This window comes from Hermetia illucens, chromosome 6 (assembly GCF_905115235.1).
Source record: "Hermetia illucens chromosome 6, iHerIll2.2.curated.20191125, whole genome shotgun sequence".
NCBI classification, from domain to species: domain Eukaryota; kingdom Metazoa; phylum Arthropoda; class Insecta; order Diptera; family Stratiomyidae; genus Hermetia; species Hermetia illucens.
Window position 1 is genome coordinate 10,634,711 of NC_051854.1, and position 27,324 is coordinate 10,662,034.

General features: G+C 44.9%; 1 protein-coding gene and 1 pseudogene across 2 annotated transcripts in view; one reads left to right on the forward strand and one right to left on the reverse strand.

The window, feature by feature from the left end:
• Positions 1-19,102, reverse strand: part of LOC119659947 — a 79,441-nt gene extending 60,339 nt beyond the window's left edge. The window contains exons 1-2 of one of the 2 annotated variants that reach the window (XM_038068293.1): positions 18,130-19,102; positions 5,842-6,463 (exon numbers count right to left, since the gene is read on the reverse strand). In XM_038068293.1, coding sequence (XP_037924221.1) covers positions 5,842-5,908 — 67 coding nt within the window. In that variant the 5' untranslated portion in view covers positions 5,909-6,463; positions 18,130-19,102. Of the gene's footprint in view, positions 1-5,189; positions 5,550-5,841; positions 6,464-18,129 lie in introns of those variants that run through there. The other variant, XM_038068292.1, reaches the window with a different exon arrangement.
• LOC119658984 lies at positions 8,812-9,356 on the forward strand (annotated as a pseudogene).
• Positions 19,103-27,324: the final 8,222 nt, after the last annotated feature.

The following is a 27,324-nucleotide window of genomic DNA, read 5'->3' on the forward strand; positions in this document are numbered from 1 at the left end:
GAAGAGAAGGAACGAGATGAGTAACCGCGAAAAGAAACTTTGCAGGAACGGTATGAGAAAAAGGAGGAAAGCCAGGAAATGACTGACAGGGAAGTCTAGTAATGAAAGTTTAGAGAGGAGAATGTTATGGTCATTGCTATCAAAGGCTTTGGAGAAATCGGTATAAATAGCGTATACCTCCTCCTGTCGTTAATTGTGTGAAACGTGTTTTCTACAATTAAGGAGGAAGAGGTTAGGAAGCGCATCGGGGCCAGGCCCAACATTGGGATCAAGATTACCAATGAGGAACTCAACCAAGGAAGGTATAAGGAGAGGAATGGCCAGAGATTCGAAGCAGTCTGCAGTTATGAGAGGTGTAGAGGGTGGAGGGCTCGAGGGAGAAAACACTGAAGAGAAGTAGGTGCAGAGAAAGTCGCAGGATTGTTGTTGGCAGTGGAGTCAGCAAAACCGATAAAAGAAGAGAGAGATTGAGTGGGATAACGAATATAGCTTAACGACTTCTGTGCGGATAACGAAGACGTCCACGCAAAGGCGATTGCTATCACGAAAAGACGATCCCGTCAAGAGTCTATACATACTAAAAGGTGCAAGGGAAACCTCTAGAAAGTACGGAGCAATTATTTCGTTTCCGCCATCAGAAAGTGGTTTGAAATGAATCCTTGTGAGTTATCCTATTATTAGATTCAGCAAAAAATCATTGCATATTTCGGCATTAGATAAAGTTAGTGACAATGCCATTATGGCGGATCAGAAGCCTACCGTTTATCTCCAACAAATTAAAGAGAAGGAACGATTCATTCAGTCTTAAGAGCTACCGCCCAATCAGTTTGCTGCCTAACATCCGCAAGGTATTTGAGGTTTTGGTATTGAACGCCTTGAACGGGCATATCAAGAGGAAGGAATTATTGCCAAATGCGCAATTTCCACTTTACATCGATAACGTTAATGCTAGGTGTGAAAAGAGCCCTGACTGACCAAAGCAACGACACCTCAGGAAGTTTTAAAGATTCTATGAATAACATAGGTTCTCACTATCGATTACTTCTGTTTTTACCGAAAAAAAAAAAACAAATGGAAAAATAATAACCCCCACCCCCTAACTTTGGGTAGACTGTTGATATCGATTGCAGTGCCTCGGTGGTGGACAACTTGATAATGATACAAGTGGTCTGGAAAAAGGTGGATTTCAAAGTACATCACTCCCGAAACCATCCAATGCAAGGGGCGGAGAGATGTTCACATTAAAAGAGACTGCATTTGAACAATTCTTATCGCAGGAGCTAGGGCAACTCATTTGGAAGAATCTTAACAATACTGCAATCTCAATCTGATTTCAATTTCGGTATTTTCACTATCGAAACCAGGGCCAGTTATTCTTTCGCTTCCTTCTTCCCGCGAGGAAGCGAAAGAATATCCGACAGTGCATCGAGAAACCCTTTGACAATAAAAACTGTATACAAACACGAAAAGTAGACGCAATATACCATCATCTGATAAAATTTGACCCGGACAGGTTCACTTAAACCACACTCGTAAACCATGTTCGACATTTGTGTGAGATTTGAGCAGGATGGTCAAAGGGTTGTATAGGTCCCAGGGCGAAACGTCGATTGTTACCCACGATAAAGCATAAAACCTAGGAGCCTCGGACTGGACTGATAACACAACGTCGATGCCGGCAACGACAACGGAATAACAATTTGCGCATTTTTTCATGGAACGTGCGCTCACTGTACAGAGATGGAACTGCCAAGCAACTAGCCGATACCCTGTCCCAATATAAAGCTGATGTAACAGCGTTGCAGGAGATGCGTTGGACAAGGACCGGTTTCCTGGAGAAGAGTCGCTACACCATATATTATAGCGGTCATTCAGTAAATCATGTGTTCGGAGTAGGTTTCTTAGTCAGCCAAAAAATGAAATCTGCTGTTATCGGCTTTGAAAACATGAACGAATGATTGTGCACTCTGCGCTTGCGAGGATAATTTAGAAATATAAGCCTCATATACGTTCACGCCCCTACAAAGGAAACTGTATAGTGAGAGAAGGTTACCTTCTACGAGGCAGCAGAACGAACTCTCAAATCCTGTCCCAGGAAAGATATCAAAATCATACTTGGGGATTTTAACAATCAAGTAGGGACGGAGCCCGTATTTAGGCGATACGTTGGCTCCAATAGCTTACATCAACATACAAATGATAACGGACCGCGGATTATTCAATTAGCAGTGTCACACGAAAAGCTTGTTGGAAGTACCTGGTTTGTGCGGAAAACGGTCCACAAACATACGTGGGTCTCTCCAGACGGGACCACTTTCAGCCAAATTGACCCCGTGTTGCTCGAATGCCGTCACCTCTCAGCGGTGATGAATATCATATATAGGAGGACCAATATAGACTCGGATCACTATTTCGTTGGCATGGTGCTCCGAGCTCGAATAACAACACCACCCAGAATCCCCGTTGACACTCAGGTGAGAGTTAATACTGAAGTTATCTACAACACAGCCCTCCGCAACACCTATAAGAGGGAAATGGATGCCGCAATAACCACAGTCAGTCAGTGAAGATGAAGCATCAACAAATGAACTTCACAATCACCTGAAGAGCGTTATCATAAATACGGCCACAAACATATTTGGCACCAGCCACAAAAAGAGTTGGAACGGCTGGTTTGACGATGAATGTAAGCTAGCAACAGAACGGAAGAATGCTGCATACCGAGTAATGTTGCATTCTCAAAGAACGCGGGCACGTGCAGAGACTTGTCACGAACTCCGGCGAGCGGAGAAGGCACTTCACAGACGGAAAAAGGAGAACCAACAGGTTTGTGAACTCGGAAAAGTACACAGAGCAGCCACACCAGGCGCGGAAATTTTGCCAACAAGTCAGCTGGATGAAGCCTTACACACCTCGATGTTCATCCTGCCAAGACAAAGAGGGAAATCTGATTTGAGTTGAGTACTTTGATGAGCTACTGAACAACCAGAATATCGGCGACTTGGAGGTTCCGCCAACTGAAGACGACGGACAAATACTGCAACCACCAAGTATAGAAGAAACAGTCCATGCAATTCATCGGCTTAAGAATCATATCGCCAGGAGCCGATGGAATTGCAGTCGAATTGGTTAAATATGGAGGCGACCAATTACACCAAGCGGTTCTTCAACTGATGCTCAAGATGTGGGACAATGAATCAACGCCTGACGACTGGCAACGAGGCATTATTTGTCCCATACATAAAAAGGGAGATATCACACAGTGCAGCAATTATAGAGGTATCATGTTGCTGAGTACCTTCTATAAGATGTTCTCCTCTATCTTACTAGGTCGAATAGCCCCATACGCCGAGAACATCATTGTCCACACCATACCTGGCTTCCCTCCAGGCAAATCAGCAACAGATCAGATTTTCTCTCTGTGGCAAGCGACAATGGAAAAACCGTTGGAATATAGACATCAGTTGCACCATCTTTTCATTGACTATAATAACAAAGCCAGGGTAAAACTGTACACGGCCATGAGAGAATTCGGTATCCCGACGAAATTAATGAGACTGACTAGGCTGACCCTGACCAATCTGCAACGCCAGATAAAAGCAACAGGATCACTCTCAAGACCATTCGTCATCAACAACAGTCTAAGACAAGGGGATGCCCTATCATGCGTCCTCTTTAACCTGGTTCTAGAAAAAGTGGTCCGTGATGCTGAGGAAAATGCGCAGGGTACGTATCTTCTTTAAGTGCTCCGAACCACTGGCTATGCTGACGATATCAACATCATGGGAAGAACGACCACAAACTACAAACCGCCTTCATCCGGATCGAGCAGGCGCTGCGAGATTTTGGGCTGCACATCAATGAAGGCAAGACAAAATATCTGGTGGCAACGTCAGCATCAAAAACCAACCAACCAACATAATCAAACCGCACTGGGCAAACCGGAAGAATAAAGATAGGAGGCTACAACTTTGAGACCGTTGATAATTTCTCCTATCTAGGGTTGAAAATCACAACCGATAACAGCTACGATGATGAAATCCGCCCATGGTTTTGTTGGCAGCCAGCAGAGCTTCTTTCAGCTTACACAAACTTTTCCGCTCGAAACGTCTCACCATAGGGTCAAAGCTCTTACTGTACAAGACTACGATCTTACCAGTCCTCATGTATTCCTCGGAGACTTGGGTTCTTAGCAAGAAAAATTGCGAACTCTTGGCCGCGTTCGAGAGAAGAATCCTCCGAAAATTTTTTGGGATCTTACATGAGGATGGACGATTCCATAGCCTACATAACGGCGAAATCTATGAGCGATGTCATGACCGTCTGGTTGTGAATAAAATCCGGCTCAATAGGTTATGGTGGGCGGGTCACTTAATCCGTATGGATGAGGATGATCCAGCCCGAAAAGTCTATAAGGACAATATCTATGGTAGAAAAAAAAGACGAGGCAGACCTTGCCTAAGATGGAGCAATGGCGTTAGCCAGGACACCAGGCAGCTTTTAGGGATATCGAATTGGTGGACCTCGGCGCAAAACCGGGATGTCTGGAGTTGCTTATTAAGGCAGGTCTAGACCGGATACCCGTTGATGATGATAATGATTGAGCAGGGTAACTCAATCAGGATGAGTTGGGTAATCATTGTTTATGACGATTTTTACTATGAGAATAACAAAGAACAGTGTTTGCTGGAAATTTTGTGTTTCCAGTGATATTACGATTACAGAATCATCGAAAATATCCCAAAAGTGCTTTGTGGAGATTACTCTATTGAGGAGGCAAATATTTGAGTGGGATAAAGCACTCAATGAGGAGTCGCAGAAAGCTGCCCCCGTGCGAGCCGTTCATCCACAATTGTTAACGAATATGACATCGAAAAAGTGGAGGAAATTGTGCTCGATAATTTTTACTAACGAGATAGCGGAGACTCTCGATATTTCCCAAATGCATCGCCACCACACTCGTACCGAAAGACCTAAACTTTTCGCAAAACAAAACGGATAAAACGCATTACTGGTGGCGAAATACGGATTTATGAATATGAAGTGGAAAATGCCCAACGCTCTAGCAAATAGCGCGCCAAAATTGAGACAAAATCAAAAAAGAGAAATTCGCTGAAGGAACTAGAGGCCATCCCTGCTGCTGAGGCCTATAAGAAATGTATGGAAAATTTGATTAACCGTACGCATACCTGTATTATCAAAGGGTGCGTATTTTGAAGGCAATAATAACGATTTTTTTGAGTCAGTCCAGGCGCAGTGGGGAAGTGTTTCATTCATCTGAACTGAGCTGAGAAGATCTTTATAAGCATAGAGTCCAGCAGTCAACTGTACACCTGAACCGCCCCCTGAGGATCCTGACGAAATGTGGCTCAACACGTTTCGATTTGACAATTGTATGGAAAATTGAAGACCGTGCTCAGACGCTAAAAATCGAGACCGAACGTGACTCAGCCACAAACTAAACTTTAACTTAATCAACCAAATAAACACGAGATAAATATGCATAAAGGAGTATTAACTGTACAAAAACTGAAACTAAACAAAGTGTAAATGAGGTAAAATCAAAAATGTCAATATGTACACACCGTTCAATGTGATAAAACGACTACTTGGCTAGATATTCTAAGGAGCTGTTAAAATGATTAGCGATAATTTGTACCGACTTAGTAAATGTGTATTAGCATTAGTACCATCAAATCACTGAATATTAATTATGAATAATTTATCACTGCAGCGCACTACTGGAGGGTATGTTTGTTAATTTCAGTTTAGGATTGATGCAGACTAACTTCTGAATTATTTCTTGCTTTTTTTAATACTAAAAACTGTCTCGTCTCGTACCTGCTGCTTTCTTCATTTTACGCTTTCGCAAATACTTTCTAATGTGACCGCTGGCTTGTGCAGGCATTGTTTTTATTTTTTTTTTTAATCTTTTTGGTTCCTCAAAGCTCTCCGGTACTTGTCTTTTTCAGTTGTTTATTATTATTTCTATTTTAAAAATAAAATCTCGGCATTTGTTTGGGTTTAGAACATTCCCGGCATTCTATTCTTTTATTTGTTACCAGCGGCAAAACGAAGCAACTCTGCAAACCGGGTTGGACTATATTTTTAAGTTTCCGCGGTAACAGAATTGATAGAACAGCAACAGTCACTTGAATCTTTATTGAGCCCCGGGGAACAAGTGTTACGTTTTGATATCCTTCAAAGACGATAAATTCGCAAATCTCACTCGATACGTATAGTACACGACGTTCAAGATAAAAAATCACAACTCGTACTAGAAAGGAAACCACCAAGTGATTGCATTCACTTGATCTAAGTAGAAATATAAATGCCTGATCGAATCTCTGCTCAGTTATGACGTACACCAGAAATTATTTTTACCTAAACAAAACGGTCTATGTACAGATTTGTTGTCTTTTTTCTCTTTAAATTGACGTCAATGTTCTCGTTTCGTTAATACCTGAAAAGAAAAAAAAACATGTGAGATTATAGTTGAATAGATACATTGATTATCTTGACGTTTTCTTTAAGGAATGAGCGTAGGTAATGTCTCAGTTACTGATAAGATAATTTGGACGCCGTTGTGCGATATTGCGTTCGCTTCAGCTGATGGAATTGTGTAACAGTCTTGAAGTTGTTGTGAAGAATTAGACAGACTTGATCGGGAGCAGACGTCGTAATAATTAATTAAATCATCCCCGATTCACCTTCATAGTTCATGTTTTGATCTTTAGAATTCATCTATCTCATAGCGATCCAGACGACAAGATCGACTTAACCATCAGGGCCATGAAGAGATGACTCAAATTACAAGACCACTGGACTAATTTCGATTACAATTCAACTCTACAAACAACTGTACTCTTTGGAAAAATTCATACAATGGAGTGGAAGACTGATAATACCTCATGGAGATTATTCAAACATTTAGATGTTAAAAATGAAAGAGACGAACCATACTGAATACTGGAAATAATAGGTCGAGATCCAAGGATTATCCACTTGTGAACCAATCACACCGCATAAAAACAGCCTCATACTTTGGTGAATTTTTCCAGTTCAGTCGCAGCAGGAGTCACGTGCAGACGTGACCCTTCGAGACTAAGAAGGAAAATAACATCGACTGAGTCCTCAGTAACTGGAGCCGAATTCGGTCGGCAGTAAGCCGCAACCACGAGTGGAATTCCACGTACACCACGGAACTCAATGCTATCGGCCGACGTTAGTCGGAAGGGTAATTTCTCATATATTATTTATTATTTTTCCCGCTTCCGCTTGAAGATGACGGCACGGAGGACATCGACACCATGTAAAAGGAAGAACAATCGGCAACGACCGGAACGATCCGAAAGCGAGGATCCAATTCTTGATGGCGCACATCCAACGCCAGAACCTCACGATCCTGCAGCTACGAAAGCAGATGGAGCAAATGGAGAACGCACGGACTACTCCATCTACCCCACATCCTGCTCACAACGCACTGTGGACCTCTAAGTCTACGTCAGCGAACACCGCCGCCGCGAGTACCGCCGACAACAACACCACCACGACGAATCCAGCAACCGCATCAATCAACAAGAAGGTAAGAATTCCGCCCATCATCCCGTGTGAGGATGAAGCAGAACTTCCCACCATTATCTCGGAGCACCTCGAGTCGCTCCCAGATAAATATACCCTCAAGAAAAGTGACGGCAAGACCAAAGTGCTCCTGAACTCACTAAATGATTTCAATGAGACCAGGGATTATCTTTCAAGAAAGGAGAAGAGTTTCTTCTCCTACACCCCCAAGAGCCTAAAACCGGTTAATATGGTTATCCGGAGCTTGCACAGGTTCCATCCAAGAACCGACGTGATGACTGCCATCGCTCAGGCGGGCTTATCCGAGGCCACAGACGTCAGACAATATGCGACGAGACGCTCTCTACGAGAAAATCGATCGCTCGACCTCTGGTTAGTCACGTTCCAACCAGGCTTCAACACGGCCAAACTCGCCCAATTCGAGCCTGTTCGCAACAAGGAGGTGACGCAGTGTAAGAACTGCCAACGAATCGGCCACGCTGCGGTTAATTGTAGCATGCCCTGTAGGTGTGTGAAGTGCGTCACTTCACACTCGCAAGGCAAATGTCATAAGACACAGGAGGAAAAAGCCGCCTGTATTAACTGTGATTCGTCAGAACATCCGGAAAATTCCGCCTTCTTAGTTTTCAAGAAGCCTCGTTAAGTCGTTAAGTCTTCTTTCCTGTCTCCTTTTAATCACCTTTTGTGTTTTTCCCTCTGTTAGCTAAATTTTTGCAACAATAAAATTGAGTTTTACTGGTGATAATTTCTTGCTTTCCTATATTCGCCTTTCAAAAAATATCTCAATCCTGAATCAGAAAAGGAGTAGTCTGAATGACAGAATGAAGATCATCAAGAATTAAGTGCTGCAAAATTATCTGCAATTAACATTAAACACTATGAATTCCAACCCACCAACTCCCCCATTAAGACAGTGAATACCCGATAACCTAGAGATTAACAATTAACTGACGCATTAACCAAATAACATACAACCTACTTGACGTAAAATTCGATTACAAAGTTTAACAATTTTTGTGCCATAGATAACGATGAATTTTGAGATTACCGCTTTTACTTATCGTAAGATTGATTTTCAGAATGTGAAAACATTTCGTGACAACGCTTCTTTCTTTATCTAGTCGGACCAGAAAGGACTGAATATTCCTGATTAGAACAAAGTAAAATTCAAGACTTTTGTAGATAAAGACTGGCGGAAACCATCCGAAAAAAGTACAGACAGGATTAGATATGTACATCCTAGTCACCTCCAAACGCTTGCGGAGCCCCAAGTCTAACATGAAAAAAAGTTCGGTGAAAATTTCCAAAACATTACCGGCTAGCAAGGACTCACAGAATCTATTCAGCATCCTTTCCAATGAAAACAATGGACACTCAGCTGAGAATGAAGATAATGAACATTCTACTGAAAATATAAAATTACCCAAGCCTCCGCCAATCTACATACGTGAGCGTGAGAGTTCCACGTTAGTTAATTCCTTGCTCAGAAGATTGGACACAGCAACTTCTATGTTGTTCCAATGAAAAAGGGTAATGTTGACGAGATAAAAGTTCAGGTCTACAGCGAAGGCGACTATCGTAGAGTCACCAAAGAGTTTGACTTGGCAGTGGAAAATTACTACACATTCCAGCTTAAAAGTAGCAAAGGGATAGTAGTAGTAATTAAAGGCATTGAACCTGAAGTTGATCCGACTGAAATCTCTAAAGCGCTCTCAACAGACGGCTTTAAATTAAATCAGCATATAACATTAAGAACCGATCCAGCATCTATTTAAGTTGAAGCTGGAGCCGGAACTTAAGAGACTCAGCAAAGATGAAACGCACCTCATTTATAGCTTGCATTACCTTTTATATCGGAGGATAACAGTTGAGAAATCGATGAAACGAAAAGGGCCTATACAATGCCTTAATTGTCAAGAGCTCAGACACACCAAATCATATTGTAAAATTCCCAGTGTATCCGCCATATGCGGCGACCTCCACCCCACCGCTAAATGCCCAATAACACATCGTTCAATAAGTCCCGGGACTAGCGTAGAAATGGCGCTAATAATGCCATTTATATACCAAGGTTCAGAAGTACCAACCTTCAGATAAGATGTGTCAAAATTTGATGTAATTCGAAACATAACCAAGAAAGCTATAGTGGTTAAAGTGACGCTACCTTTGCAATCGTGAAAAAAATGGACCAAAACAAGTTTCGTGTGTTGATAAAACATTGTTTTCTAATGGGGAAAAAACACTGTTCAAGCTCAGCAATGGCTTTAAAAACGTTATCCGGACTCTACTCCGTTGAAAACAACCATTTTTCGGTGGTTTTCGACGTGAAACGCGGTCGTGCTGATACAAATGATGCGGAACGTTCGGGTCGGCCAAATGAGGGAGTAACTTCCGAAAACACCAAGCAAGTATTGAAAATCGTGATGGGTGACCGCAAAATGAAAGTGCGCGAGATAGCTAAGATGGTGAACATATCAACTGGAAGTGCATTTACTATTTTGCACCAAAAATTGGCTTTGAAAAAGGTTTTTTCCAAATGGCTGCCGCATTTGCTCACAATGGAACAAAAGCAACAATGTATCAATGATTCGGAGAGCTGTTTGGCACTGTTTCCACGCAATAAACAGGATTTTTTGCGTCGATATGTGACAGTGGACGAAACATGGATTCACCATTTTACTCCGGAGTCAAGTCGGCAGTCAGCTGAATGGCGTACGACCGGTAAAAGCCGCCCGAAGCGTCCAAAAACACAACAGTCGGCCGGCAAAGTGATGGCGTCCGAATTCTGGGATGCGAATGGTATAATTTTCATTGACTACCTCGAAAAAGGAAAAACCATCAATAGCGACTACTACATGGTGTTATTGGATCGTTTGAAGGCCGAAATAACGAAAAAACGCCCACACATGAAGAAGAAGAAAGTCATCTTTCATCAAGACAACGCACCGTGCCACAAGTCAATCAAAACGATGACCAAATTCAACGAATTAGGCTTCCAACTGCTTCCTCATCCTCCGTACTCGCCGGATCTGGTCCCCAGCGACTGCTGGCTCTTTTCGGATCTCAAAAAGATGCTCCAGGGAAAAAGATTTGGCTCAAATGAGGAGGTGATCACTGCTACTGAGGCTCATTTTGAGTCAAAAGACAAATCGTTCTACAAACATGGCATTGAAAAGTTAGAGAAGCGTTGGAATGATTGTATTACACTTGAAGGAGATTATGTTGATGAATAATAAAAAATTTTGCCGATAAAATGTTGTTTTCATAGTTAGTCCCGGGACTTATTGAACGATGTGTTAAATGCCCAATAGACAAGGTAAATCACTCTGCAAAAAACGTGGTAACTGCAGGAACAACCACACTGCAAATTACAGGGAATGTTCGGAGCACGTTAAAGTCAGTCAAAGATCCCGACCACCAACCAAAAGACGATAAAAATTCAAACTTTGCTTCCTAGGCTCCGAACAGAATTGTGTCTACTAAAACCCAGTCGACCTTTTCTTATGCTAATGCTGGGAAATTCAATTGTCTCTAATCAACACAGCCTACCGAATCAGCAACTAATTTACAATCTATAATGGTACAACTCATTCGAAGCATAAACCAATTTACGCCTTCAATGCAATAAAAATGGTTCCGATTCTGAAGAAAAGGACGATGAACAGAGGGGCTACTCCAGGGCTACATGTGGAGTCTTGCCCTTTTCAACCTCTATACCACATCTCTACACGTCAAAACCTCAGACAAACTCGACAAAAAGACTACACATTCCACGAGGAAAAGTGAAAGCCTTAGGTTGCCTTTGAAACTAAAGAAGTAAAACACGATTGCCTTTTCGAGAAGACGGTTGGATTATTTTAGGTTAGACATAAACAAAACGACTCTAGAACACACAATACCCAAAACTTTCCTAGGAAGAGAAAAAACGGCAACAACCGCATTGGCAGTTGAAAAACAAATCAACTCTATCACGAAAAAGTCAAGAAGGATGCAAGTGTTGTCAACATTTAAGTGGGCTGATCTAGGGGCTCCACCCGAAGGAAGCACTCACACTGTACAGGGGATCCATCTTCAACTATGCTTCTTCTTCGTTATATATGGGTTGCATTTATCCCTTGATGCACATACGCGCCGAGTTTTCTTCTGATTAATTATGATGAAAAAAGGTTGGGCCCCTTACGCCGCTTTGCTGAAAAGATCAGTTTTCATACTGCCAAATGATCCTCACTCCTTCTTGAAAAGAACCCTTTTGGCGAGAAGGAAAATTGTCAATTCAAGATTAACCACCGAAAACAACACAAACTCTACTTCCTCATTAGAGGTGACCCAGTAACCAAAAATATAGTAGCACAAGTAACAAATTCCACTTCGTCGTAGTTGGCATGGAAATAAACAGGATCCGTAAGGTTTTCACACCGTTCTAGAAAGGAAAACTCATACAATAGAGCCGACCTTGCCGCTTGTTGTGAGGAGGCTCTCAAACTTGTATCAGCATTTTAAACAATCTTTGCGACTGATGTATCTGTGGAATAAGAGGTCCAGTGGCTATGCAGTTTTCTTAACGCAGGAAGGACTCAACACACAATTTAAAACATCCCCAAGATCAATTCTATCAGCGGAACTGTATTCCACCTGTCGGATCTCCCAACTACCTGAGCAAAAGAATATTATCAGGCTCGACACCATCACAGATTCCCTTCGTGCTATTAGAGCATTCAGCAGTAAGACGCCTGTCGCCCTCCTATTGCAAATCATATTGGGCCAAAATCGGCCCATCACTTTCACCTGCTTTACTTTTGTTCGTATCCATTTTGTTACTTCCAATGCCAATGTTTAACTCTTCAATGAAAGTTGCTAGTTTAGTGATATGTTCGTATTTCATGCCATTGAAAACGCCAGCCAGATATTTTTGCTCTTTAAAATGGAGTGCCAAGGGCGAAGTTGTTGAAATATATATCAGTAGAAGATTCGCAGCGATTCGTGGCTAAGGCACCTATCCTAACCAGGAAGGCTTTAGTAGAGTTGTGGTTGGGGACAAGGCGATTATAATCGATTTGGCAGTTTCAGATTTTAATTCTAGCGTAGAGAACCAAGGCTTGATTGGCATTTTTGGGGAAGATATTGGCGAACAACTTTCCTTTCTTCCTAGAGGTTTGTTGATACTCTTTATTCCAGGCATCCATGATCTTTTCAGTGATTATTTTCAAGCCGTCTTTTGAGGACAAGAGGAGTTTTGTGATTGTGCTACCTAGAGTAGGTTTTTTGACTGCTTGTGTACTAGCTCATTAATAGCAACGCTGTGCACTGGAGTCCAAATTAACTGAATTTCGTCAAAATGGGAATCATCAACAATGGGAAGAATTTCTGCAGCTAAATACACACATATTTTCGACCATTTCTTTGAAGCCAATGGACCAAATTCAATGAAATTTTGAAGTTATCAGAACATTTAATGAGGAGTATTTTGGTGGTCAAAGGGTAGTATAGGTCACAGTACGAAACGTGGATTGGTACCTACGATGGAGCATAATACCTGGGAAACGTCTACTGAACCAAAACCAACAGCTCTACTACAAAACCGTATCTTCACCTCCACGTGGTGACCGTTGGGAGCACTTTTTTAATGAAAAGCTGCAGACGGAGAAGGATGAAGGCGAGTTTCCCGCGCCTAAAAACGGTACACGACATAATGGACATATTGGAGCGATGGATTGAGTACTTTGATGAACTACTGAACAACCAGAACATCGGCGAGTTGGAGGTCCCGCCAAATGAAGACGACGGACAAATACTGCCACCACCGAGTATAGGAGAAACGGTTCGTGCAATTCATCGGCTTAAAATCCATAAGTCGCCAGGAGCCGATGGAATTACAGCCGAATTGGTTAAATATGGTGGCGACCAGTTACACCAAGTAGTTCAACTGATGCTCAAAGTGACGGTATCGACGTCATGGGAAGAACAACCCGAGACGTACAAACTGCCTTCATTCAGATCGAGCAGGCAGCGCGAGATCTTGGGCTGAACATCAATGAAGGCAAGACAAAATATATGATGGCAACGTCAGCACCGAAAACCAACCAACCAACATCAAACCGCACCGGTCAAACGAAAACAAGAAGATAGGAGACTACAGCTTTGAGACCGTTAAAAATTTCTCCCATCTAGGGTGGAAAATTACAACCGATAACAGCTTCGACGACGAAATTCGCGCATGGTTGTTGGCAGCCAACAGAGCTTATTTCAGCTTACAAAAACTGTTCCGCTCGAAACGTCTCATCATACGATCAAAGCTCCTACTGTACAAGACAACAATCTTGCAAGTCCTCATGTATTCCTCGGAGACGGGTCCTTAACAAGAAAAATTGCGAACTCTTGTCCGCGTTCGAGAGAAGAATCCTTCGAAGAATTTCTTGACCCTACATAACCTACATAGCCTACATAACGACGAAATCTGTGGGCGATACCACGACGATCAGGTTGTGGATAAAATCCTGCTCAATAGATTTAGATGGGCGAGTCAGTTAGTCCGTATGGATGAGGATGATCCAGCCCGAAAAGTCTACAAGGGCAATATCTATGGTAGAAAAAGAAGATGAAGCAGACCCTGCCTGAGATGGAACGATGGCGTAGGCCAGGACGCCGGGCGGCTTTTAGGGATATCTAATTGGTTGACCACGGCGCAAAACCGGGACATCTGGAGTTCCTTTTTAAGGCAGGCCTAGACCGGACGCCAGTTGTTGCGCCGTTGATGGTGATGACTTATCGCTGAAGCCGTCTATTGCCAAACAGCGGGAACTTAGTTGCGCACCTAATACCTTCGTCAATAACCAAGATCAAGATCTCACTGATTTCTACTGGTTTCCAGCTCTTCACTTTCCAGAGCTCAGATGTGATATAGGTGATAGTCAGATCCTGTTGCTTTCCTCGATTTTATTTGTTATGTTTCTTTCCCGACTGACGGGTGGAATTGCTCCAAATGTCGACAATGCACAATTCTCTTCCGCCATCCCGAGTGCCCAGTATATACTAAAGATTTTTGTAATAGACCGCTTGGATGAAAGCGACCGCTTTCCTTGCCAATCGGATGATTGACTTGTGGTGGGGGCATTTTTTTCACGGACCTTGGACATCATCATTCCAAAGCCAAGCATTTCGGTTGATGAACCGCTTACCTGGCTTGGTGACCCTGGGGATTGCATAGGCCGCTTTATGAATCGCGTTTTTAGATGGGTTCCACGTTTCTTCTACATTCGCAATGGTTGTTAATCGCACGAGATCATTTCTTGCTTTTTCATACAAAATCATTTAATGCGCGGCGGACTAATGTGTTCCTCACGCTGTTTAATCGATGACTTAATTCGCAAGACAGCAATCAACGGCCGATGTTGAATTGCGATGGGCGCATAGTGAACCGCTTTCTAATCAGCGACGGTGGGAAAATGTCAACGTCTTATAAGGATATGATCAATTTTCGCTTTACTATAAAATGTTGGAAGACGAGTCGTGAGGTCGTGAGTGTCAACAAAATCCAATATACGATCGTCCTCATTGGGTACTCTAAACCCTTTTCGCCCATGGCACCAGGAGCCGTCTGCCTTTTCAACCACATGAGTGTTAAAGTCGTCCGCAATGACGAGATAGTCATCCGCATCAACGAGTTTTTTGTAAAGCACAAATATCAATGCGCCTTTTCCGACAGGCTCTTGTATGTTGCTTCGAGTTTCCAGTGAGGGTGCTAATATTTAGCGTGAAAACACGTCCTTGTTCTGCTCGGACTAATTTACTTAGGTCCTGACGCCGTCCAAGTGTCAATAACACTTGTCCATTCCTCAGCAGGACCGGGAAGCATCCTGTTGCGTTGACTGAAGGTTTATTCCCTTCCAAGACAGAAAAAGGAAGAATTTTCATTTATATGTTTTCAGCCATTACGATTTCGATTAAATCCTCAACTGAATGGATTGCCCCTGAAGGAACTCTTGAAACAGCATTCCCTCGACTCCCCCTGTTGTCCCCTAGAAATTGGCCGCCCGATCACTAGAAAACTGATGTTTTCTCTTCTGCTACGAAGCTTAAAGAATTTTTGATAGATAAATTACATTTTGGTGTGATTTTGGAGAAGTGATTTGATGATGAACTGAGTTCCAGTCGAATTAGCTTTCCGAACTTTGATTTGTTATGACTATGTTCCCAGTTCTGGGCAACCACCAAGGGGAAGGTAATTATGAAATCACAGATACTGTGCTGAATCGATATGGTCAAGGCCGAAATGAACGTCTCTGATCGTAGGGAAGTTGGGAGTTAAGTCTTGGAAGGTTTCACATGAGCACCTGTCTGCAAGACTTAATCCCACGGTCTTCTTAGGACACGGATTGAGTTTGTGACCACAATCAAAACCCCGCTAAGACAAACAACAACGGTACCAGTCTATACCAAGTGCATGGCTTAGCATTCATACTGGTGGATGCAAGACCTACATAAATCTCTACCGAACTAAGGAATACGGCACCCGTGGTTGAAACGCCGAGGCCCGAAGGTCTCTTCTCGCTTGAGCATAACCACAACCCCTATGAAACTGGGGGGCCAACCGCAAACAACCGAGCTGTACTCACATACAACGGGAGTTCACCCGAAATATGAGAGTCCAGGGGCTATCCCGGTTCCCATGGTACCAGTATGCCCCTGGTAAGGTTTCGTGACTAATTTGCCACTTCAGATGAGTCCCCGTGCAGCCTCGGGTCTGATCACCCTGATTAGGCGCTTGGAGCATTCGCCTACTGCATCACGGCCGGCAAGCCAAAGTGAGTACAGCGTCTCTCGGTGCAACCACTATGGAGGTTCTCTTCGGCCACTTGGTTTTGGTTTTTGCCGACAGGGTTGCCGCCCCGTCTTCCTCACCGCCACCTCTGAGCACCAGGGCAGTTGAGAGATAAAATTCAATTATAATCCGATAAGATCGATCTCAACATCCAAGTCGGGAGAACGGGACCCAAACCGTACCTCAAACTCTGCACGCTGAGTTGATGATTTAAAATGATTTGATTATGCCCAAAATTGGTGAACCTGATCTAGATGTACAGACTTCGCTGCCGGGCAGATCAACTACAGAACACATCAATGGCCAAACAAGGACGGTGGCCCTAAATCAAAGACCCCTCGATCATTTTCTGATACCGAGTAGTGCCTGATTGTGTGGCAGTGATAATAAAAGTGGAACGCAATTTGCTGCATCACGGTCGCAAAACACATCGGTCTTAGTATTGGGTTGGGGAAAAAGAAATATATTTTGGCAGTCGATGGCGAGACTTAAACATATCTTGTGTTGTACTTATCGCATCGGTGATTTGAAGACAATAATCTGTGCTATAAGTGTCTCTTTGACAGTGTTGATCGTACGTTTCAGTCTCAAGTTCAATCAAAGATGGAGTCCGCCAAGCAAGAAATTCGTCATATTTTACGTTTTTGCTACCTGTGAGATAAAAATGCAACGAAGGCAGCCGAAAAAAATTGTGAAGTTTATGGGCTCAATACTGTAACGATTCACACGGCACAGCGCTGGTTCGATCGATTTCGTCCTGGTGTAGTGGATGTCGAAGATACACCCCGTACTGGTAGGCCAATCGTCGTAGAAACCGATAAAATCGTCGAAATCATCCAAGTAGACCGGCATGTGAGCATTCGATCGATTGGCCAGGAACTGGGTATAGACCATAAAACCGTTTAGAACCATTTGCAGAAGATTGGATTCCAAAAAAAAGCTGGATGTTTGAGTGCCACACGAGTTGACGTAAAAAGATCTCTTGGACCGAATGAACAACTGCGATGCGTGTTAAAACGAAACGAATTCGAGCCATTTTTGAAGCGGATGGTGACTGGTGATGAAAAGTGGATCTCGTACGACAGCCTTAAGCGAAAAAGATCGTGGTTGAAGCGCGGCGAGCCGGCCCAAACCATCGCCAAACCGAATTGACGGCCAAGAAGGTTTTGCTATGTGTTTAGTGAGATTGGAAGGGAATCATCCACTATGAGCTGCTCAACTATGACCAGACCCTCAATTCGGTCACCTACTGTGAGCAACTCGACCGTTTGAAGCCGGCGATTAACCAGAAGCGGCCAGAATCGGCCTCACATATCTTTGATGGCCCGCCAGAAGCTACGGGAGCTCGGATAGGATGCCCTATCGCACCCACCGTATAGTTCGGACCTGGCACCAAGTGATTACCGTCTCTTCCGATCCATGCAAAACGCTCTTGGTGCTACTAAGTTACTAAATGGCAACAGGTTTGCGAACAAAACGGCGCATATTTGACTTAAATCGAATAATTCTAAGTATGTTAAATAAAGCGTCAAATTTCGATCACAAATACGACATTACTTCCTCCCCAACCCAATATATAAAACTGATGGCAAAAACTAGAGCTAATCTCGTCAAATCATATTTCACCGTAGTAACGAAAGGTAAGAGTTCAAAATTGGAGCATGCACGATTTCATCTATTCTCCAAAATGTTACTTAGGCTACAGGGGAAGGCATAATCGTGACACTTACCCGTAAATTATTCATAGACACGCACAGGGAAATCGGTCATTTACACATCTCAGTCCACAAAATTCAACCAATCCCACTTGGCTCTGCTCTTCGCACCGCGATATATTTCACAATCGAATTCCCGGACCTATCCCAACGCCGGAATTCGAATTTAATTGGGGGTTAAAAATTCGTTTCCTCTTGTCAAGCGTTAACGAGAGGATTCTTGATAGATTTCGGCCGCTATAAAAACCCGACTTCTTCCTTAGAAACACCCAGTCACTACCGAAAAACGCGTAGGGCCTAGCGTCTTAGTAATGAATCTTGCGCAACATCTCATTTGTCAAATTATTCATGCAGTCAGGCGACCATTTGCTCCCAAGACTGAACAGAAGGAGCCTCACACAAGCCACTTTCCCGCCAGGCACACGCAACTCACTCAACCACTTTCCGTTTTCACGCTCCTTCTCCACCGACAGACGTGCATTAGCCTTGCAAATTGCATAACTCCCACCTTTTTCTAAAAATAACCTCCTTCAAGGCTACATTTCAGTAGTGGAACGACAAATTTTCAGAATTTGCTCGCCCGCGACCTAGTGAGTCGCCACCTCCGCCATCGCGACCCAGGCGAAGTTCAATCCACTGCACACGCTCCTCGTGTTTACTCCGACAATTATGTACCGCGGAACATGTTTCCGTACGAAAAACGCTCACGACTCAAAACACCTCGTTATCGGCTCGAAGAAAATTGATAGGAAATTGTCCTAATTAGCGCGACAAACAAAAATGTAAACAAAGCCCACGACGGCGGACGCTGCCGTCGCGGTAATGACTGGCAGCAAGGCGGCCGCCGACAGCAGACGGCGTGGTTAGGCGCGAAATAATTTTTTGCCGGGCCCCGATGACGCTGACAGTTTATCGATTTGTAAACATCTGCTGGCGACTCAACCACTGGCTCCAAGTGCGTGGGGAAGGACAGCAAATTGGAGATGAATCTAATTAAATATTGAATCCAGACTTGATAGCGACGAGACCATACTTACTGTCTGCATTTGGTGGTTCGACGAATTCCAGGTTTTAAAGCGATCCAACTGTCTCAAAGTTGGACTGAACAGTTAAGTAACCTAATAGCGTTGTGCTGCGGTCGATTGTTCGTCTGAGTCCTCCGCAATTTGAGAAAACACAATTTTCTCCTCGTGTCAGCCGAGACCAATTTTCTCACATCGATACTACCAAGAACACAACGTGAAGTCAAACAAAAAGCGATCGTCAGCTGTTGGATTTATTACGAACTTCATATAAAACTTCACAATGTTGTACTAGCGTAAATGGAATAGTTGAGTTGCCGAATATTTAATATCAAGTAATCATTCCAACTGGAGTTCATAATGTTTCCCAATTCAATTGATATTCAAGAAAATGTGGTGCTGCCGGAAAAGGAAATATGCAGAAACGTTAGAGTTGATTGATAAATGAGCCAATTGTTACGCAGAAAATTTCCTAGTTTACCTTATTTTATTTGTAATATCCGTGCGATTCATAAAGAGACAAGACTTATTCCTCTTAATAACACTTTATTTGTTCGCAATTCAACTGAAAACCAAAAACTACTTTTATGTATAGACTGCTGGCGGCCTGGTCTGATTATGTTTCGGGTTAAAGTTGCATAGTTCGTCCTTGCACGACCTCCACGTGGTGGCCGCTGGAAACCGTCTGACGAGGATCTGCTTGTCTGCTGGTCATGTATTAGAGGCAAGTAAATCTGGCGGGGGATGCGCCGAAGTAACAGCCCGGAGATCGTCCTCCCTGCACTGGAGAAGATGATAATAGGATCCCAAGCGAAGGTGAAACACTATATCCCGAGGGCTGCGGGGCCAATGGGGAGCTTGGTCTTTAGTATGCGAACTCTGAATGGGGAGCACCTTCAGTTTCAAATAAGACCCTTACTCTGGTGGCCGGGCAAGCCAGGGTGGACATTCTTCCCGGACTACTCGTAGCACCAAGACATGGACTCAATGTTAAAAATAAAAAAACCGGCGATATAGGAAGAGAGGCTGATGGCAGGCGCATCATCAGAGGACGAGCTGCTGGTATCCAAGCAGGAAACAGTAGCCGTCGAGCGCAGTACACTCGGTGCCAGCTGTAGCACCGCTATGCTGAAGCCAACCGCAGGAACCTCCCGGAGCGAGACGGCAGACGGACTAGTGGTTTCCAGCCCGAAATCCACTGCCGTCAAACTGGGTGTAGCGAGTACCAGACCCAACTCGAAACCCTCGATGTCGGGAGATCTCTCAAAAGTATAGACCGACAAGAACGTCGGTCATCGGAAACCGACTAAGAAGCGAAGGTCCACTGGTGAAGGCCATGCATATTTTCAGCAAGATTGCTAAGAATAAGGAGGCCGGTACTGTCGAGAATAAGGATCGTTTTGAAACGCAATCGATCTCAAGACGATGTCGACCTAGATCACAAGCGGAGCAGAGTGGGCAAGAGCTCAGACGCTAAGCAACATCTAAAGTAAAGTACACCGCAACAGTCAGCCGACGAGCCACGAACTGCGAAACCCTTCAGCGACTTGGGCGTGAGCCACTTACGTGTAACGCTAGCGGATGGTAATTCCGGAGATGGTTGTTAACCATCTCCTGGACGCCGAAGGCAAACACACATGATTCATCCCCTGCTTTGATTCCTCTTAGGTGGTCCGTGGGTTCCACGTTATAGATTGCGAGGACCAATTTTCTAGGGACTTTCTCGGTTCTTGCGTCACTAAGATCAGCCTGGGAGGGTGCAAAGGTCAATGTCATCCCTTACGACGAGATTCCCAGGAGACCGGGTAATAGGGTTTTGGTGGCAGGGAACAAGGCCCGGGATGAGAGGAGGGTTTTTGATGCAGCTGAGGCCTTGGCAGTAGCAGATCTGACGTGAGGATTGAATTTAAGTTTGTTGTTGAGGGAGATTCCCAGGTATTTAATGTTTGGTTTCGACTAGAGTGTGTGATTGGCAATGCGGAAATGCAGGTTTTTGCTTTCTGGTACTGTGCGCCAGTGGCACTTCCCGCTGGGATTTCTGAAGCAAATAACCTCAGACTTAAGGGAATTAACGGTGAGGTCCCACCGGAATCACAGGTGTAGCTGGTGGACGGGGGCCGAGTTCTGGAAGACTTCTCGGCAAGCAAGCATTAATGCTTTGCCTTCGAAGTGGTGAACACAAACTCTCGGTGTGCGTCCTTTCTGTGCATGAAACGTTGCGAAAGTGAACACCGGGAGGTTTGTCGAAACTTTTGGAACAGGTGGGGCCCCGCTGGTGGGTATTCCTGGGGGGGGGGGGGGGGGGAGACGATGGTGCCGCAGCCGACACTATCGTAAATTCAGTTATGAACCTGAGACGTGGCAAACCTTCTATGTATTGGTGGATGGTGAAAATCGCAGAGCTTCGGAAGGAGTATCACAGGCTCCGCGGCTTAACACGAACATGTATCATGATTACCGAGAACAAATCAGCCAAAAGGAGACTCCGCAGTGCAATAAACAAGAGCAAAGCTCGCTGCTGCCAGGATCTGGTCGACGAGGTGAATAGGAACCCGTGGGGACTCGGTTACAAACTGGTAATCCGAAAAATCGGGGCTCTGCGGAAACCCTGTTGCTTTAAGGCCGAGCAGATGGACCGTATTGTAAGGGCACCATTCCCTGCGCACCCCGTAAGGGGTGATGACGTCGGCGCGGAGAGTGCGGATGACTGCCCACTTTTCTCTATAAAAGAGTTGGAGGAGGCAGTCCTCTCTATGAAAAGCAAGAAGGCGCCAGGACCCGATGGTATTCCAGCAGAGGTATACAAGCTAGTATTCAACACTGGTCAGACCTACTGCTTCGCGCATTCAACGCTTGTCTGAAAGAAGGCTCTTTCCCCGGTCGTTAGAAGGTGACGAGGCTTGCGCTGATCAACAAAGGAAAAGGCGACCCCGAGTTTCCGTCTTCATACCACCCATTATGTATGTTTGTCACTGCTGGAAAAGTCCTCGAAAAGCTCATCAGAAGTAGACTCGCTGAATCGATACGGGCTGCCGGAGATTTATTTCCCCGGCAGTTTGATTCTAGAACAGGGAGATCCACAGTTGATGCCGTTTAACGTGCGGAGGCACTGGAAAAAACCGAAGTAGTCATCCTGGCTAAGAAGATAAGCCCGACCCTGCGTCCCATATTGCCCGGCGAATCAATAATCGAGTCAAAAACAGCGGTAAAGTACTTCGGGCTGACTCTTGACTCAAAGATGAGCTTTTTTGAGCAAATCAGAACAGCAGTGAACAAGGCTGCAGCTGGAGTTTCAGCGTTAAGTAGGCTAATGGCAAATATTGGGGGTCCTACGTCTAGCAAGCGACGTCTCCTAATGAGTTCAACGCAGTCTGTCCCCCTCTAGGGCGCAGAGGTATGGGCTGACGCTCTTGGCAAGGAGGTATATTGTAAGCATCTCGCGCAAGTACATAGACGGGGAGCTTTACGGGTGGCGTCTGTATACCGCACTGTCTGTGAACCCGCCGTGATGTTGATCGCGGGAGTGATCCTCGTTGCCCTTCTTGCAAAGGAGCATCAAGCCATTTACAAGCGCAAGGGAGAAGCGCCTAGGGAGGTGGTTGCTGTTAAGAACGCAACGCACTCTAGATGAGTGGCAGCTCTCTTGGCAAAATGAAACTAGAGGCAGATGGACTGCGGGGCTCATTGGCAACTTAGGTGCGTGGCTGAATCGGGAGCATGGTGAGGCTGACTATTTCCTTACCCAATTTTTAATTGGCCTTGGAGGTTTTCAGTCTTACCTCTACAAGATTGGAAAGGCACGATCTCCGGATTGTGTGTTTTGCAATGGAGTTGTGGACGACGCCCATCACACATTTTTTTCTTGTGGAAGATGGGATGGGATTCGTCAGCATTTAAACACAAGGAATCTCCCTAGACACAACATATGTTCGAGTCCTTCTCGTTGCTAAGAAGATAGAGCTCGACCGGTGGAAAAACCGGATGGCAGGGGGTTTCTTGAACTAACAGTTCCCTTCCTTCTTTCCCCTCCCGTTGGTGAAAGGGATCCCCTGACATGAAGGCTCCGCAAGGCAGGAGAGTTCGGGGACTAGCCTCTCGATGGGGAGGTGTTTAGTCGGTAATCTGACGACATACCGAACCGGGAGTCCAACACTCTGTGCGTAAATGCCCTACCCTGCCCCCAGAAAGTTTCTGCTTTAGTGTCTTTAGAATTTCAACTGCAGTTGTCTGACTGAGGATGGCATAGTTCCAGAGTGCTCAAACTGTTGGTTGAATTATGAAATGGTATTGTTTTTACAGCCGCCTTTGCCACAATCGGCGCTGTCTAGTCTGTTTCTGCGATTACCTCAAGTCGAACACGCTACCTGATGATGCCGGGATCCTATCGCTGCGAGGAATAAAGCAGTGCTAATCTGCAACCTACTAAAATAGTCCGTATTTCGCGAAACGCTTGTACCTGTCTCGCGGTTGTTACTTCTTAGTAGGAGCCTATGATAACCAAATTCATTAACCGATCTCACTCCCCGACAGAGCCACCCGGCCCTCTCCTACTTTAGTCTCTGACTTGCAGAAGGGGAACTGAAAACTCAGTAACCGCACTCTTAAATCCAAATTTGAACTTCTCCTCAACCCTATCAATGAAACAGTTTCCAACGATACTATAGATTGGACAGTGCGTCAATACACTGAAGTAATTCAGCAAGTACGTGACGAGCTGATACCTTAACTCCGCAACCTGATCTCGCTCCCAAACGATATCCTCGAGGATATTAAATACAAACGGACCCTAAGGCGGAGGCTGTTTAGAAATAGATACTCTCTGCAATCCTCTCCTCTCCGTGACGAAATCCTGTCCCTTGACAGGTCAATCCGCGATAGAATTTTAACCCTCTGCACCAACCACCTCCACAAACGCCTCTCCAACATAGAACTGAACCTTGATACCTTCAGGGAACTCAGAAAAACGTGTCCTCGTCTAGGCAAGTCCTCCCAACAAACTACCATTCTCCCACAAGCCGACCACTTCCTTCAAGCGCACCACTACACCCTCCACATTCGTGATCAACACGTCGAAAGTGTTGTGAGCGAAACCATAGAACAACTCCAATCCGCAACAACTTTTTACCAGCCCAGTCCCAACCTAAACGTTTTCGCTCAACCCCTTATACATCCCGATCATTATGATGATGTTTCTCCCATCCACTTTATCAGCCCAAGTTCAGTGGAAGCTATAACCGCAGCCTCCAAGAACAAAAAATCAATGAGTCTCGACAAAATCCCTTCCACTTTTCTGAAAAAGTGCGCTCCCAACATTTCCACCACACTGTCCTCTATCATTAACCACTGCCTCCTCAATGCTCACTTCCCCACCGATTGGAAAAGTGCTCGCATAGTTCCCATCCCAAAAAGGAACCTTAATCAACTTAAGACAGTTATCTCCATCCTATCTTCCTCCCCCAAAATTTTCGAGCGAGTCATCAAATCCCTCATAGACGAGCACTATACTTCCAACAACACTCTCCCCGAGTTCAAATTCGCCAACTGAACTAAACACTCAGTTAAGTACGCTTGTCCTCAAGACTGATATCCTCCTAGGTATCAATCGGAGGACACCCACCATAGCCTGTCTCCTCGACCTAAGGAAAGCTTTCGACTCCGTATGGCAATACGGGCTCACGTACAAGCTTTCCGAAATCCTCACTTTACATCCGCAACTCTGTTAGCTTCTCCTTAGTCAACATCCAGCAGCACCTTTCCACGTCATATACTTGCCCCGCCGGCATTCCTCAGGGTTCATTCCTGTCTGCAACTCTTTTCTCTCTGTTCACCGCATACATCCCCAAACCACCTCGACACCCGTGTCCCATCCGGATCCTCCAATACGCGGATGACCTAATCCTACATACTGCCCCCAAAGACATCTCCCGTGGTGAAGCGCGTCGACGAACTTCACCACTATTTCACCCGTTGGAAACTCTCCTTAAATCCTGACAAGTGCGAGACCATTGTCTTCCATGGAAACATGAGAATGACACTGAAAATGTGGAGTGACATTAGATCCTTGTCACTTACAATCCACGATGAGCCCATTCCGACCGTTAAAGAAGTCACTTACCTCGGAGTGACAATGAATTCCCGCCTCTCCCACGTCCCTCATATAACGAATGCTCTAGGCCGTGCAACTGATGCCTTCAGGTCCTTATATCCTATCCTTAAATATCCCGACTTCAAAAAATGTTAAGCTGTTTTGTTATAAGCAGCTTACCCGCTCACTCCTCATTTTTGGCTTTATTTTCTGGTCTGATTGCTCCCCATCCCAAATGGAACGACTACGCCTCAAGGAGCGCAGGATCTTTCGCCACTGCGCCAACATCTTTAAAAACGAAGACCCCTCCAAGTACATTTCCAATCAGATCCTCTAAGAGTCCTTTTTTTTTTTTTTGAGAAGGTGGAAATCTTCAAAAGACACTGGCCTGGACACGCCAGCGTGTGGGATTCTTACCCACTAAAACCACCCCCGACTCCCTCCAAGCCCCGTGGAACCACCGTACGGTATTACATCACAGGGCGGAGTCAGCTCATTTTAGCTTCGTCCCCTTTCATCTCTACGCGGCGTACATAACCGCGCTTTTCTGATCTCCTCTGCCTTTCGCAGTTTGCTCTGCATAGCTACGACCATGGAGTTGATCGCATCCCAGTCTTCCTGACATGTTAGCATTCTTCGCACCAGATTCCCTGGCACAAGCACCTCTCCTAGAGTCTCCTCTAGGCTCTTCCTTTCCTCCACAAACCTTGGACAGTGGAAGAATACATGCTCTGGGTCCCCTGGGACTCCATCGCAGTTTAGACAATGGGGTGAGGTATCCAGTTTAAACCTGAACAGGTGCTGGCGATATCCTCCATGCCCCGTGAGAAACTGAGTAAGATTATAATTAATCTCTGAGTCTCTCCAACCACTCCTTGATGGCAGGAATGAGCCTGTGTGTCCACCGACCCTTTCCCGAGCGTTCCCAACGCTCTTGCCATCTATTTAACGATCTCTCCCTTTCGGCGTTCTTCGTCTGCGATAAAGGAGAGATAGACTTCGTATTATATATATTCGTCATCTCGTCTGCCAAGATGTCAATGGGCATCATTCCAGAAATGACGAATGCTGCATCATCTGAGACAGTCCCGAATGCCGAGCACACTCTTAGGGCTGTTCTTCTGTAGACTGAACTCAGTTTACTACCGTTAAATGTAAAATGTAACCTGCAATGCCTTTCCCCAAACTGGAGCTGCATAGAGCAGGATCGAACTCACTACCCTAGCTATAAGCAACCTGCAAGCATGCCATGGCCCTCCCACGTTCGGTATTATTCTTGCCAGGGCCACACTCGCAGTGGATGCTTTGTCATAGACATACTGCACATGTGCTTTATAGCTAAGCTTCCCATCTATCATCACTCCCAAGTATTTGATGGCAGGCTTAGAAGTGATGATATGATTCCCAATTTGAATACGGGCAAAATTTCTTTTACGGCGCTTGGTGATAAGGACTGCTTCCGTTTTTTCCTCCGCAAGTGTCAGACCAGAACTCTCAAGCCAACCCTTAACAGCACTGATCGCTTCGCATGAGTATAACTCAGCATCTTCGAGATGCTTTGCGACAACAACCAGCGCTATATCATCGGCGTAGCCCACCACCGTGGCTTCCTTCGGAAGGGGAAGATTAAGAACATCGTTGTACATGATGTTCCACAGCAGTGGGCCCAGTACGGAGCCCTGTGGGACGTACTCTTGGGGTCCGTCATCGGTGTCATACCAAAGCCTCCGTTCTTGTAAATAGCTGTTGATAATAGCTGCAAGATAAGCGGGAACATGAATCTTCGCCAGAGATTCCCGTATTAGGTTCCAATTGGCCGAATTGAATGCATTTCTCACATCCAGGGTCACCACTATGCAATATTTGCTAGTACCGCCCCTTCCGTGGATCCTCTAAGAGTCCTGTCAAACCCCGATGCCTTCCTTGCCCGTCATGCCCTCAACTTCCTTGTTAAGTGTCAATCCCGTCCCAATCCTCTTGTCTCCAAAGCCATGAAGATAGAGATCGTTGAAGATAACCTTCTTCGGACCCATCTGTTTCCCCAGATCCTCTTATCCTTCCAATCCCAGAACCGTCCTTTCGAGTCCCTAGGTAGAGTAGTCC